At 42.8% G+C, this 16,762-nt stretch overlaps 1 protein-coding gene across 1 annotated transcript in view; it reads left to right on the forward strand.

Annotated features, from left to right (window-relative positions):
- Positions 1–512: 512 nt before the first annotated feature.
- fam20cb (FAM20C golgi associated secretory pathway kinase b) overlaps positions 513–16,762 on the forward strand; it is a 72,525-nt gene continuing 56,275 nt past the window's right edge. Inside the window, exons 1-3 of the mRNA XM_067429436.1 lie at positions 513–1,782; positions 2,231–2,406; positions 3,576–3,654. Of these exons, the coding sequence (XP_067285537.1) occupies positions 1,265–1,782; positions 2,231–2,406; positions 3,576–3,654 (773 nt within the window). The 5' untranslated portion in view covers positions 513–1,264. The remainder of the gene's footprint in view (positions 1,783–2,230; positions 2,407–3,575; positions 3,655–16,762) is intronic.

A 16,762-nucleotide genomic window follows, 5' to 3' on the forward strand; every position in this document is an offset into this window, starting at 1 on the left:
CTAGCTTGGTGTGTTCATGAGAGAATAAGTGATGTCTGATTGGTGAGCAAATCAATGAATCAGATGATTCAGTTCACAGTGGCCTGGTCTGGGCAATTTCTTCACAAATGAGTCATCCTTCTCTTTCTGTGTATATAGGAAGAAACTCATGTTAGGATTAAACATTTTTTTTTTAGGTGAATTCACTTCTGAGAGATCCTTCTCAGTCTGTACACAAAGATGAACCCGTTGACACGTTTTAAGCATATTATTTTACCTCATCATATATGCAGGATGCTTCTTTGTCAACTGCTCCATGACATGCCACATGGAGAATGAGTCCATAATTTTTCCACCGAATTAGGTAGTAGAGAGTGGTTAGGGCGTGCGTGTTAAGTACATCTTAAAAAGTCATTTCAGACAATAATGGGTAGTAGTGTGTGTTCAGACGCCCTCTTCTTGCACAATTTGACGCTACAGGAAGCGAGCCTGGGCTGTCTGTCCTGATGTTTTCAAGCTCAGCCAATCCACTATGTGCGAGGGGCTTCAGCATCATGATATTTAACACACCCACCCTGAACTCCGACAGAGGTATTTCCTCAAGCTCCTGTCAACGGGCAGGCATCACCTCCATACGAGCTGGATGTTCAGGATGAAACGTTGAAACTTTCTCCACAAATCACATTTATCGACGGAAGGAGCTGCCATGCCAGACTTTCTCGAAACCTGCCACGGACGGCTGCCAATGCGTCTTGTCGCTTTCAACGACTGAACAGCCTCGATTTGTACTGGATAAGAAAAGCGAATGAACTTGTGCAGCTGTGAAAAAGATCTCGTGCGTTGTTTGAATAGCGTCAGATGTGAGCTGGACCGCGGCATCGCGAACACGCACTTTTGTGGATCATTTATCTGACGAGGCTTGACTTAATTATATTTCGCAAATACCTGCAGTTATAACAGCTAGGCTATTAAATGTTAAAATAGACTATGAGCGGTTGTGTCGAAGATTGTTCTCGCGTCTCGTCAACTGACTGCACGGGAGGAATTTAATCGCGAGCGCACGTAAATAACTGGATTATTGTTTCGCATGGATGTGGATGAGCGCTTTGCTAAATAAATCCCCATTTCTGCCTTTAAACTGGCAAATGAAATCGAAAACGTTCCATGTGTTCTTCTCATACATTTGGGAGCTCGTGTTTTATGTACTGTTGGCGATGTAGTGCGCTTGCTCACTTTTATCCCTGCCTTTCCAAACAAGTCATTTCTCGAACAGGAGACCCTGAAGATGATCCTCTTTAGAAAATTCCGCGTCTTGATTCTGATGGTGTTCCTCATAGCCTGCTCTATGCACATTATGATAGACTTGTTACCGAAGCTGGAGAGACGGAGCAGTAGCGCGTGTTCGTGCTCGCACACACCCAGCGAAGAGCCGCAGAACTGGGGTAAGCGTCGAGCCAAGCCGGGATCAGAGTCCGGCTGGCCTAATAAACACACGCTCAGAATACTTCAAGACTTCAGCAACGAGCCGAACTCAAACCTGTCCTCTCACTCGCTGGAAAAGATCACCGTTGGGGAGAGATCAGAGGCTTTGAAAAGATTTGAGAAGTTGACAGGTGACGAGAAGAGGCACGCGACACACGACTCGACCCTGAAGAACGCAGCTGTGAAGGGTTCGAGGCTCTCGGCGCTATTTGAGCATCCTTTATACACCAGGCCGTTGCCTACTTTAACTGATGAAGACACTTTGTTCAATGTCAACACTGATATAAGATTTGACCCTAAAGCTGCAGAGAACCCAGAGTGGTAGGTTGAGGTTTTCTCTCATATAGCACACACAAAACTTGCATACAGAATCATGTTTCCCCCAAATAATATAATTTCCTCATAATAATTTTAACAACAACAACAATAACATTTTTTTTAAAATAAAAAGTACATGAAATTAGCTAACAACATTTTTTGTGTAATCAGAACTGTACATTTTTGACATATTAGCCTACTTTGAGTCACCTCTGATAACAGATCACTCTAAATTGTAATGTAGTAATATGCATTTTTCTGTAAAGTTGCTTTGAAATGATATGTATTATGAAAAGCGCTATGCAAATAAATGTGAACTGAATCTAAAGTATTTTTATTATCATCATGCATCTTGATGCATGGCGTTCGAAACACCATTCTATGAATCATCTCTGTAATGGCTTATGAAAAATGGCAGATCGTTCATTGCATTTGGATTGTTTTTCCGTAGGAATGGGGAAAGTAAAGATGGGGATTATGCTCCTACTGGCGAGATGTCCTCAGACTCGTACCCAAACTGGCTCCGCTTCCACATTGGGATCAACCGGTATGAGCTTTACTCCAGGCACAACCCGGTCATTGATGCAATGCTGAAGGATCTGGTGTCGCAAAGGATCACAAGTGTTGGTAAGACCATATTTGAGATTACACAATTACACAGTAAATAGCAAATAAATAGGGAGGAGATTTTAGGATTGCAGCGGGTGTAATGCGTGATTTAACTGCATCTTTCAGTGCTGCTCCTCCTAACAGATTTAAATAGATTCTTTGAATGAAGTTTTTCCAAGATAATGGCTAGAATCTTCCTGCACTCTGGCTAAGGATGCATCAATAAAATTGGACTGAGATTCACTGCTAGTGGATTCCAGCAGGGTAAATGAATGAGAAGAGTGTGCAATTTAGACCTAATCAAACGCCATGCTGTGGAAAAGTATCTCCTACCAAGCATTCATATCGTCAAGTAGCCTAGACTTGTACTTGATGGGCTACATTTATGTGAAGCCCCAAGGTCAATTTCTCAACTTATTACACAGCTCTCCTGAATACTTGATTCTGATTGGATGATAGCTGTATTCTGCGGTCAGAATATTTTTGTAATAACCATTAAACTGCATATTTGACTAGTGTCCTTGGCAACCAATCTCACTTATAATACGATTTAATAACAATATAGTAATAATAAAATAATAACAAATCATTTTTCATATCAATATTTAATATCCATTATTTACTTATTTGCTAAGTAGCTGAGTAATAAGTTAAAGAATGCACAGTAACCCAGAAATTATCACAAAATAAGCCCATATAGGATGATTCATTCAGGAACAAAGGCTGTTCTGGTTTGGATCCCGGTTTATTTTATATCTAAAGGAAGTTGCATGTTAATCTATGGTGATAGTGATCTTTAAAAAAAACTGGTATGGGCACAGCAGCCTCTTCAGTGACTTGAGGCGGTGTCCCCTTGTTTTCCTTCATCTGTTTGTGATTGCCTGCATATTCAAGCTTTAAAAAACTAAAAAAACTAAAAAATGTTTTATATAAAGTCTTATCAGCTTCCCTAAAAGGACAATGTGTATGGCCAAAATACACTTGTGCTTTGTTTTCTTCAACCGTTTTTAATCATCAAATACAAGACTATAACCATCTGCAATTACAGGACAACTAATTTTCACAATTGATTTTTCACATTGTTTTTGCAACTTGCATAATGACCTAATCTTAAATGGTTCATTGTAAGAAAGCTCAAGTTATTTTCCTGAGACGAGTGTTTAGCGCCACTCTTGTTCTCTCTGTAGCAATGAAATCTGGAGGCACGCAGCTGAAGCTCATCATGACATTCCAGAACTATGGCCAGGCGCTCTTCAAGCCCATGAAGTAAGTGATACAGTAATGTTGATGAAATTGCTAATTTCCCCGTGGTTAAATATTATAGTTGTGTGAACATCTATAATCCCAGAAACTCCGATTTTTACATCTTTATTAGTTACTGTTCCTGTGTTCCAGATTTAGATGCCATCTGATTGTCTTATGGGAATATTTCCTGTGCTATATAGTTGGCTATACTCTGTTATTAAATCTTGTGACGGACACCATTGTGTGGTACTTTTAGCTCTGCTCAATTCTAGTCTGTTATTATAATTGTGTTATATTATGCTGGGATCAGAGCTATTGAAAAAGGATTTATAGTCGTCTGCGTAGTGATCCACAATGGACGGATCACATCCCATTTGAAATGTAGGTTACAAAGGGAGGGAGGTTGTTTTTACGGATTTGACAACCCCTCAGCACAAATAATAGTTGCCTCCCTGTAATTTTCCGGATCTATAAATGGCAGCAAGTAAATCTTTGGTGTCATTGTCAGATTCAGAGCAGCAGCCCCTCCATCTGCATGCGCCTTAACTATCGGTTTCACACAAACTGCTTATGCTTTCTCTGGCAGATTAGTATTTAATGTCTTAGTGGTCTCATTACTATCATTGAGATCCACTCTGTTTCCTCGATGGCTTTTCATAGCACTACCAGTTAAAGAGTAATGTATACAGGATGTGGGGCTTGGTGACTGAATCATTACTAATGTGCTGGCCGGCCGTATGTCCTGCCTGCTGAGTGCCTTTATTGGCCATGAAACTGGTGTTCAGAATGCAGACATCCTGTATTCATAAAGGCACGCTTTAGCATCGACAAACTTTAATATGAGATGCTTTTCCATGTGTGAGCATGAAATCGAAGAGCTGATCAATATTCTTGAATTTTACATAGATGAATGTAAAATGTCCATGTTGTTTTCTGTATTCTTCGATAAGGAAGCAGGTGTGTGAACGTGTCCCAGAGGATTCAGTTCAGAGATGTTCTTGGGGAGTATTTGAGGAGAGATGAGAACAATGGGTCTTTGGTGACAAGGAGCTGATAAATGTTATTAGAGAGAGGAGGTCTGAGCCCAGGCTGTTTCTGCTATAATTAGCACAGACCAACAAAGACACACTTATTTCTTCTAGCCACGAGCTAAACACTTCACCCCCATCTTGCTTTTGGGATCCTCTTTTCTCTTGCATCCTGATAGTTTGAGAGCCAGGACTTGCTCGACCTTTCGTTGAGGACAAGATCTTAGATGTTTGCTAATATAATCAGTCCAAATGAAACTTCAAACATCTTTACTCATCTCTGCCATTGCTTGTAATTACATTTTGTAAATATTGTATTCATGAACTGATTTGTCTACGTGCTTGCCATGCCTTCTCTGACAAGTCAGGCAGGGACGTGTTCTTGCAACATGTGTGGTTGAGTAGGACAAGTTTCTTTCGTTTGATTCATGCCTGTGTGTTCAAATATGTCACACACTCAGACCTTCCTTATTACTTACTGTACAGCTTGAGGAAATTGCCTAATCAGCTTGAATTCTCTTAATCGTTTAGCTTAGAAATAATAGAAAGCTATCATCATTTGTTCACCTTCATGTTGTTCCAAACTTGTATTTTTTTTCTCTCTTCCCTGGAGCACTAACTTTTTGGCCTATAGTTGACTTGTATGGAAACGAGCGGGCTTAAAACCATAAATAACCATAAATATCTCCATTTATGATCTACAGAACAAAGAAAAGTATACAGGTGTGGAACGGCATTAAATGCTTTCTTCAGTTATTTTGTAGCTTGTCTTTTTGGCAGAGTAACTCCTGAAATAGAAAACTGGCTAGATTGTCATCAAATTGTCTATGAACATTTGATAGAATAAAAGCAGTTTGATTGGTCTCAAAAGCAGGTAATTTGGCTCTGCTTATGCAGAAGTACTTAGGCTATTTAACAGAATTAATGAAACTGCCATGAATGGCTGCGTGAGTGGATTAGTGGGTGGACAGATCAGAGGGGGTGATAGTTTTTTAAGAACTTCCACAGTAGGGTTCTTCAAGGTTTAATAAAGAAAAGATACAAGAACTCAATGTAGGAGAGGCGAGCTCTTCTGAATGCATCATTGCTCAAGCACTATTTAAAGATAAAGGAGATTTCAATAGCAAACAGACGTGTATTAAAGGCTGCTCTCTGAGGCATGAAATGCTTAAAATGGATCTTCCTCTGTGCTGAGATAGAAGCGAATGGACAACAACGCAATTGTTCTCATCTGCTTGCGTTGTTTGACATCTGTCTGTATATATCGCATGACACGCATACATCACTGACTTTGAGTAGTGGTTCTCCACAGGTTTTGCTTTAGGACCCAGATTTTCCAGTCAAAAACACTTCACTTCAAGTACCGAAAATGTTTATTATTTGACAAAAGTTTACTGGATGGGATTGGTTTTACTGAATTTGTGTTTTGTTTGGTTTGGTTTTACTGACAATGTATTAATATTATTATGAACTGTATGGGTTCAACAATATGCAAAATGGCAAAACAATACACAGATTATTCTAATACAGCTTGAATAGGAACATTTTGTTTTCTCTTGTATGTAGGTGTATATATATATATATATATATATATATATATATATATATATATATATATATATATATATATATATATATATATATATATATATATATATATATATATATATATATACATATATATAATACTCCCTGATATCCGTATAATCATTTGTTTTCAGACTATGGCCCCTATTCAGTTTTCTGAAATATGAAATTCAAATGTTGAGTCTGAGAATAGTATGGAATTTTTAAATGAAAAATGTGAAGAAACCCTTGGTTAAGTGTGTTTTATTATTTGCATTTAGCATTGCTTTTTTCCCCATGTTGTCTGCACCCATCACTTGAGAACAACTAGATAAAGATCACCTTAGAACATGTGCATGACTCTGAGTTATAGAGTCTGAATGAAATGAATCCGATGAATGAGTGTTTGCCTGTTATCTCTCACTCATGAAATTCTCCATTAGTGTTGATCCACCATGTAGCTGACTGCAGCCCCGCTTCCTCAGAAACACTGACATGCTTCATCCATTATTAGCTCCTCCCTGGTCACACTAGACAGGATTTTTGGACAAACATGCTGTCATTGATTAAGCTAATCTGATGAGTCATTCCTTTGCTGCTCGTTTAGCTGTTTGACTGATGAGAGATGCTAATGCAAAATATATTCTACATATATAAACCCTCTACGGACACCTGGGCAATAGAATCGCCATTGGTTAGAGCATTTTTTGTTTGCTCGCCAGACTGAAATACTATTTTAAATAAATATGTATTTATACATATATATTAGCACTGTCAAATGGTTAATCCTGATTAATCACATCCAAAATAAAAGTTTGTGTTTACATTATATTTGTGTGTGTACTATGAATAATTATGTATATTTGATACACACACATACATGTATATATTTAAGAAATATTTGCATATATATATATATATATATATATATATATATATATATATATATATATATATATATATATATATATATATATATATATATATATATATATAAAAATGCTACTTTTTATTTTGAATTTGACAAAAAAAAAATTTGCTTGCATCACTGGATGTCATTCTGTTGTTTATCTTTTCTAAAACAGTTGTCCTTTATAAAATGTTTATCTTATCTTACGCTATTTCACCATTAAAAATGAAGAGTCATGTTGGAATTCACATTTGGCTTTTGTAAACAATAAAGTTGAACCAGTAAAGCCCGCCTTGTTTGATTTGATTGGCCATTTCAATCTATTTGTCCTTGGCGAGCATTGTTGGACCACTGAAGCAGACCATCTTGAAAAATGTATTTTTTAAACTTTTTGTCATCCTGTAAACAAACAGAGTGGAGTGTAATAAAGTCTGTATATTATTGAAAAGGGATCTTGACAAGCACTTTTGAGTTCTCTTTCATCATCTCGTTTCGAGATCCACCTATGGGAAGGGCATCCGTACCTGACCTCTGCAGAAGCATCCAATTGCACCAAGTCTGACAAGACAGGCAGGAGCGCGCAGCCAATGCCCAGTAAGGCCCCACCCCTTACCAGCGGGCATATATGGGCTGCATACGCTACTGTACATCAGTTGACATTCGCTTCTCGCGATCTCTGTACTGACACAGTTCGGTTAGATTTGCGCTGCTCACTTATTGTCTGCAGGAGGAAATATCGCCAGATCAGCCTCCACCGGGCGTGACAGTTCTATTCTGCCACATTCTGTGTCTGCATTCGGAGCCGCTCGCGCTCTCGTCCGTCTTCCTGTTCCACGGCTGCCGCCACGGACCTTTCTGAGTTTTTCGCGGGTATGTCGCTCTCTCAGTCTTCTCCTTCTGTGTCTAGCCTATTACGGGCCTGCCCGGCCGCGTGTGGGTCTCTTATCGCCGCTAAGGATTTTTACCCTTTCTGTGTGGTCTGCTTGGGCCTCAAGCACGCAGAGGAGGCAATAGAGAACCCGGAGAACTGCAGTTACTGCCTGGTACTGCCTAAGAAACTCCTGCGACACCGCCTTAAAGTTGCCGCTACTCAGTGTGGCGAGCTCGACTTGTCGTACTCGGATATGGAACACGGTGACGATAGCGCGCTACCGGGGACCTCCCGGGGCGCGACGGCTCTTGTTTTGGCTGACCAGCCCAATCCTGAGTTCCCCGAAGAGGACATCTTCACGGGTAACCTCCCGCTCGCCGACGATCTTGCCGGGTCCGGTGATTACGACGACGCGGGCCTTCTTGGAATTTCGGAGGACGAGGAGGCCATCCCGCCCTCTGTTATTCCCCAGGCTAGCGCCCCGCGGCCTTGCCTGAATCCATCCTCCTGGATGTGTGTGAACGAGCGGCCGCTCGTCTCAACATTAAATGGCCGGCTCCACAGAGCGCCACCGACCAGGAGAGGGATATTTATGACGGTAAAGTGTTGGGAGCCCCCCCCCCCCCCCCCCGGCCCGAGGAAAGAACTCTTTCCCGTTCTTCCAGCGTGCGCTAAGCACATGAGGCACTACTGGAACGACCCGCTCGATCTTAAACACGGTCTCGCGGGGCTGGAGGTTAAAGATATGGCGGCTCGCGGCATGGGTGAACCGCCTGCCATTGAGCCCTCCATTGCCAGACACCTCAACCCAGTCCAGGGAGGGCTGCCCGCCCCCCCGAAGCCGGTCCTTCCTAACAGGATGGACCGTTTTTCTGCCTCGGTGCACCAGGCCGTTTATAAATCCTCGGCCTTGGCTGTTAGGACTCTGAATGTCTCCTCCCTCCTTTCCGCTTACCAAGCGGAGATCCTGGACGATCTGGGCCAGCAGTTAGATAAGGGATCTTCTCCCTCTCCTGCACTGTGGAAGGAGATCATCACGGTTAACGACCTCGTTCTCCGTAATGCTCGTCAGGTCGTCCAAACCTGCGGGCGCTCTATGGCGCTTTCCGTGGTAGGAGAGCGCTCGCTCTGGCTCAACCTGTCTGGTCTCCCGGATAGTGAAAAGAAACGTATCGCAGGCGCCCCGGTAGAGCCCGGCCGGGCTCTCTTTGGCCCCGCAGTTGCTATGATGCAACAACGATGCGACGACAAGAAGGAGCACGAGGCCTTCATATTGTATCTTCCCAGGAAGACGGTCCCACGCCAGGCGCCCCCTGTGCGTTTGCCTAACCCCCCGGTCCCGGGACGTAATTTTAATCAGGTCAAGGAAAAGCCTCGAAAGAAGTTTTCTGGGCTTTCTCCCTGCCCCAGAACCCCTGTCCAAAGGACGGAAGGTTCCTGCTGTAGGGTGTCCCCCTCCCGTGGCTGCCCAGCCCATATGTTTAGTGGACGATGTGTGTTCCCCCCTGTTCAAGGGGATTGTCGTGAGGAAAAGTTCAAAAGCAGTGTAACCACACCGCACATACTGTGTTCCCCTCACCCAAATAATAAAGGCTTCGGCCCCAGTGTTTCCCAGAAAACACAACACACACAGAAACACAAAAAAACACAATAAATCTAACGAATCAAATGAATTCGTCACAGCGAGATACCCTCTCAATGTAGGGAAATACCCTTTCTCTCGTAATGGTGAACCTGCACGTGTCGTCCCTAGTTTCTCCACTAGAGGGCGCCATTGCATCACAAATAAGCCAGCTAGGCATGCTCGAAGCCAGCACGGCCTGGACGAGCATTCACACGAGCTGTGTGTCAGCCTGGCTTACTGTATTACGCATGATATTACAGGGCTATCGTCTGCAGATTGCTATGAAACATCCACGTTTCAGCAGCGTTCTCTTTTCTCACACAGAGGAAAGCACGGCCCACGTCCTGAAGGAGGAAATCTCCTCTCTTCTAAACAAAGGTGCGATTCAGGTGGTTCCCCACAATCTGATAAACCAGGGTTTCTTTTCCCGTTATTTCCTGGTCACAAAGAAGGACGGTTCCCTCCGTCCTATTCTGGACCCCAGGGTGTTGAACAAACATTTGAGGAAATACAGATTCATAATGTTAACCCTTGGTTCGCTCGCCCGTGTCATGAAACGGAACGACTGGTTCACATCGGTCGATCTGAGAGATGCTTTTCTCCACATAAGCATTTATCCACCACACCGGAAGTTTCTTCGTTTCGCCTATCAAGGCATTTGTTACGAACTCACGGTGCTTCCGTTCGGGCAAAAATTAAGCCCCCGAACTTTCTGTTTGCGTGTGGAAGCGGGCTTCACTCCCCTAAGAATGTCTGGTCTACGGATCCTGACATACATATGCGATTGGCTCATCATAGCCGATTCGAGGGAAAAGGTGTTGCAGGACACCTCCCGTGTGCTCGCGCACACCCGATCTCTGGACTTCAGGGTGAATGTGAACAAGAGCAGCTTTACACCCAGTCAGAGGGTGATCTTCCAGGGCATGGAGCTGAACTCAGTCTCCATGCGAGCGCGTCTCTCTCAGGAGCGCGTTCTCTCTCTGACGAACTGTCTGTCACAGTTCAGAGAGGGGGCGAGGGTGCGATATCGCACATGTCTCAGGCTACAGGGTCTTATGGCTTTAGCTATCCAGTTTTTGCCACTAGGACCCCTGAGGATGAGGGCGTTCATGAAATGGGTTTTGTCACTACATTTCAGCCCGTTACACGATCTTTGCCGCTCTGTAACAGTGACGCGCACCTGCGCTGCAGCTCTGCGCCACTGGAAGAGCGCAGACTTTTACGCACAGGGTACCCCTCTGGGGACTGTCATGTTGCGGAAAGTCGTGACGACGGACGCGTCCCTAACAGGCTGGGGTGCCACCCAGGAGGGCAGAACTGTGAACGGTTTGCGGCCGAGCAAACTACGTTCAGAGCACATAGATTATTTAGAGCTTCTAACCAATTAGAAGGCTCTGAATCATTTTCTGCCTCGTCTGCAGGGACATCATGTGCTCGTACGCTGCGACGATACCACGACAGTGGCTATCAATCGTCAAGGCGGCGCGCGCTCGCCGAAGCTTCATGCCCTAGCTTACAAGCGTTTGGTATGGAGCGGGCGAGTTTTCCTGTCGTTACGCGCGACTCATGTTCCGGGAATTCTGAACAGAGGCGCGGATCTTCTATCGAGGGGGAACCCGCTCTTCGGAGATTGGCACCTCCACCCTCAGATAGTAGACATGATATGGATGAGACTACGGGCGCCCGTAGATCTGTTCGCCTCGCGCGAAAACAGCCATTGTCCTATGTTCTTCTCGCTAAAGGACTTGGACGCGCCCCTCGAGGTGGACACACTGGCCCACCCGTGGCCCAGAGTGCTGCTGCTGTATGCCTTTCCTCCCCTGTGCCTGATAATTCTCACACTGGCCAGGGCGAGAGAGGGGGGGTTTTCTCTCATCCTGATAGCACCCAGGTGGCCCAAAGCGCCGTGGCTGGCAGAGATAATCCCTCTGTTGTATGCCCAGCCGTGGTGCCTCCCCCTCCGCACAGACCTATTGTCTTAAGTGAACGGGGAGATTTATCACCCACACCCGGACAGGGTAGCTCTCTGGGCTTGGCCCGTGAGAGGACGAACCTAAGCGCGTTAGGGCTTCCCCCGCGCGTGGTGGCTACTATACAGAATGCCAGGGCCGTTTCTACACGGTCCTTGTATGGCTGTAAGTGGCAGGTGTTCGATGAGTGGTGTGATGGGCGGGGTCTCACGTCATATCAGTGCTCAGTCGCTGATATCTTGTGTTTCCTCCAAGACCTTATGGATAAGGGCAGGTCTTTTTCCACTATTAAGGTCTATCTGGCAGCTATCTCTGCTTGTCATGTGGGTTTTGAGGGCTCAACGGTTGGGCAGCATTCTCTAATCCGCAGATTTATGAAGGGCGCCCGTCGCTCCTTGCCAGTCATTAGGAGAACGATCCCTGAATGGGACCTCTCCATGGTGCTGGAAGCTCTGTCTCAATTCCCTTTTGAGCCTCTGGGGAATATTCCCCTTAAGTTGCTGTCCTTCAAAACAGCCTTGCTCTTGGCCTTGGCGTCAGCCAAACGTGTCAGTGAGTTACATGCACTCTCGGTCCACCCCTCGTGCATCAATTTCTCTCTGGGTGGAGATAAGGTTTTCCTCAAGCCTAATCCAGCATTCATGCCGAAATGTTTCCCTGCGTTCACATCGGAGGTGTTGGAGCTATCCGCTTTTCACCCTCCGCCCTTTTCCTCCGCGGAGGATCAGAGGCTAAATGCCCTGTGTCCAGTCCGTGCGTTACAAACGTATGTGTCTAGGACCAGCGCGTTCCGGAAGAGTGACCAACTCTTCGTTTCATGGGCTCCTCCTCGCAAAGGGGATCCCCTGTCTAAACAACGCCTCTCACATTGGCTTGTGGACGCTATAATCTTGGCATATGAATCAAAGGGAGTGCAACCCCCAGGGAACATCAGAGCTCATTCCACGAGGGGCTTGGCCGCCTCTTGGGCTCTGTTCAGGGGAGTATCACTGCAGGATATCTGTTCTGCGGCCAGTTGGGCTTCTCCCCATACGTTTGTGCGTTACTACAGGCTGGATGTCACCAGAACCTCAGTAGCACATTCGGTCTTGGGGGTGGGGTCTTCCTAACCCTGCCTTCCTTATGTGTGACACACATAGCCTATGTTTCATGTCCTGCTTCACACCGCAGTTACGCGGTTGCGTCGGTGTGGCGAGTTCATGATTATGAGACGCGTCGTGCACCGCCCCTCGGGGTGACCGTCTTTTTCTGGCTAACAGGACCTCACTGTGAGTGTATTGGGCAATCGGGGAGCTGTCCATGTCTCTCCCATAGGTGGATCTCGAAACGAGATGATGAAAGAGAACAATAGGTTACTATCGTAACCCCGGTTCTCTGAAACATCGAGTGGAGAGATCCACCAGCGTTGCCCCGCTTACCGCACGAGAAGCGAATATACTTACTGATGTACAGTAGCGTATGCAGCCCATATATGCCCGCTGGTAAGGGGTGGGGCCTTACTGGGCATTGGCTGCGCGCTCCTGCCTGTCTTGTCAGACTTGGTGCAATTGGATGCTTCTGCAGAGGTCAGGTACGGATGCCCTTCCCATAGGTGGATCTCTCCACTCGATGTTTCAGAGAACCGGGGTTACGATAGTAACCTATTGATTTCATTCTTTTCCCATACATTTTCATTGCCTTAAAGGGAATTTGGTTCAGAATGGAAAAGAATGATGGTAGGCCAGTGGACAGTGGACCTAATATCAAAAGCTTTTATTTCAATGAAGTTTCAGCATTTGCAAACATGCAACTGTTAAGGATTCCTAAATAAAACTATAATGTTTTAGCCCCTAAGAAAACAGTTCCCAGCCACTACTTGACAACCCTTGTGTCCAAAATATGATAAATTACATTTAAATGTTTACTGTAACATTAACTAGGGCTGGACCAACTCAACCTCTTGGCAATTTGTACGTATTTTACGAGATGGCTAATTTGTATGAATTTGTATGACCTCACTCGTACGAATTCGATTTTTGCTAAAACGTATGTATTTTACAAGTTGCCTGGTCATGTAAATTCGTACGAATGACCTTCCTTATAAACCCTGTCTGTCACTGGGGTTTAGATAAATCGCACAAATTCGTACGAGTGAGGTTGTACAAATTCGTACGACTTAGCCACCTCATAAAACATACATATTGGTCGTGAGATGGCATTAGCTGGAATGAGACTGAAAAATCCAATGCTGGTCTGTGTATAAACACAATGTAGATAATCTCCCACTAAATGTATTGCTTATAAACATAATACAAACTACTGCCTGCTGTACATTCCAGTTGATATTGATTTTGTACTGTGTGTGAAATATGTTAACATCGGAAAGGCAGTGCAATTAAATTACACAACAAATGAAAAAAAAAAATCTATAAAGTTGAAGTTTGTAATTTTGTTATGTTCAAATCCTTTCTTAAATCCTAGATTTATATAAATAAGTCATATTTTTGTAGGCTCACTCATTGAAAAATGTTAACACTGTGGTCCTGAGCATCCCAAACATCACAACACAACCACATTGGCTTGAGTTTGGATGGGACTATGTTTGACTTACCAGTTGCAGACTAAGGCGAGAGACTCAAACTGTCCATTTGGAAAAGCCAAAGTGTCATTAACATGTCTTTATGCATTGTGTTTATTCTGTTTAGTAGCCACAGGATCTTGCTGAAAGCATCTTAGTTATTTTATGTGGTTTATACTGAAGCTTGATTCACAGTCTCGGAAGCATGTGCTTCAGGGTTGTCTGTCATAATGTATTACTGTCTGAATACTCTGAGGTTTTGCGCATCCACAAGGTTAATGGTATCTACCCTGACAGTATAGTTTCCGCAGATCTGTTCCCATCCCAGATACGACTCTCATGACAGACCTTAAGTCTTCAGACATCTCCGAGCTCACTCTCATTTATAGTGCTTTTGCTTTGTTCTTGTCCTGTCTTTATCAAGTAAATAATAAGGCAACCAGGTGTACTAATTATTATTATTACTAATTGATTTGGTAAATTTTTACAATAAGGTTTCAATAGTTCATGTCAAGCTGCAGTCTGTAACTTTTTGCACTCTAGTGGTTATAGAGTGAACTGCATGCATTTTGCAGAAGAACATTGCAGCTGGAGCTACTTCTCTCTGTTTATGTCTATGGCGGATCACGCAGGGACTGTGCTCCTCCGCAGCGGTACCTACCAGTCTGACCTGAAATAGTCCCAATATAAATACTTATTACACGTGTACCATAATGATTCAGGGTAAGACAAAAACACGGTTTGGAAAATGGATTAATGTTGTACATTCTCATTATATAATTTTTGTAAATCTTGAACACAAAAAAGTTACGGACAGCTTTAACTATACACTGTTAAAAATTTTTTTTAAAAATAAGTTACCTGGATGCCTTTAAATTTTGAGTTCATTAAAAATAAAAATTTGAGTTAATACAATGAAAATTTTTTGAGAATTGACAACCTTTATTAAAATAGTATTAAAAGATTTTGTAAGCACATTGGGTAATTGTGTGTGTTTTATTTTTGATGACGCAGTGAAACATGCCAAATTGTGCTATTTTCATGATTTATCACATTTTTTAGGTTGATACAATAATATTTTGAGTTTCTATTTATGAAACAATTTCCTTTATTGTATCAATGCAAATGTTTTATTTCAATAAACTCCCAGTAACCAAAGTAAGTAAGTAACCAGGTTACTTGCTTTTTCAAGTTAAACCAACAATTTTATTTCAGTACTTTTAGAGCATCTATTAATATTAGTTGATTTCAACATTTACTAAAACATTTACTGTATGCACTGTGAACTAACATGAACAATGACAGACTGTATTTTTATTAACTAACATTAACAAAGATTCTTAAATAAATTAATAAATGTATTTCTCATTGTTAGTTCATGTTACCTAATACATTAACTAATATTAACAAATGAGACCTTATTGTGAAGTGTTACCATTTATTTTTTGAATTGTTCGTTTTGTACAAATTGGTCATTTACAAAAATAACTATATCAGTCTATCTCTGTTATGTTTACTTAACTGGTGGCTCAATTGGCTACCTCATATGTTCAGTGTCAAGCTAAAAAAGCGGTCAAAGAAACTGTTCAGAACAGACCACTTGCTGCACTTTTTAAAATTCCATTGTTATACTGCACTTTATTTACTTTTCAAAGGCTTGTAAGCAACATTTTCAATAAATGGAAAAACATTTCTCAACACATCTTTGATTCATTTCGTCCAGCATGTGCAAGCTTTAGACTCTCTGTCCAGTCAGAGACATATATTGTGTAATTGATGTTTTTAGTTTTCAGTTCCATTAATTCAATCCAAGTAAATGGAACACTCACAAGATCTAATCAAAATCACTCTGTCCCCTTTAAATCTTTCAAAAAATAAAGTAAGTGTATCGAATTATATCGAATCGAATCGTATCATTGGCTGAATACTGTGATATCGTGAGCTGAATATCGGGTATCGTATCGTATCGTGAGATTACTGTATCGCTACAGCCCTAGTTATGTTGTGTCTTCTGTTGGTGTAGTTTTAAAAGCAGATGGGTATATAAGCAGCAACACAGAGCACAACAGCAGAACACTGATCTATTTTATAACCTGTAGTTACTGTCAGCCACGCACCTCGGGGAATAATTATCTGATAATGAGGCACAAGGTAAAATACTGTTTTCGCAGTTGTTAAAATTCTTGATTGTCACTCTTAATTATAACAGCACAGGCGTTACATGCACCATTTTATCTTCTTAGTAGGACAAACTCACTAATTGGCCCTGAAAGTCCCAGAGTATCTAACACATAACACTGAATGAAAGAGATAATTGGGGGACAACACCCAACTGAGGAAAAACAGAGTACACTAATACTAACTCATATAAACTCAACTGAAGCTTTGAACACATCTGTTCTAAAGCTTCAGATAGAGCTGATCTGTGAAGGATGTGGACTGAATGGCCTTGACTTTCCTCTTTACTTTCCTCTCGCTTGTGTTGGAGTAACGGCGAGGCTGGGCAGACAAAATAAATGATGTAACTGGCCGGATTCAAATGCCCACAAACTAATCTGTGTTAGCAGGCAGACTCCCTCCCTCCTACCATGTCTCTCTCGCTT

The sequence above is a fragment of the Pseudorasbora parva genome, chromosome 21 (genome assembly GCF_024679245.1).
Source record: "Pseudorasbora parva isolate DD20220531a chromosome 21, ASM2467924v1, whole genome shotgun sequence".
Lineage (NCBI taxonomy): Eukaryota > Metazoa > Chordata > Actinopteri > Cypriniformes > Gobionidae > Pseudorasbora > Pseudorasbora parva.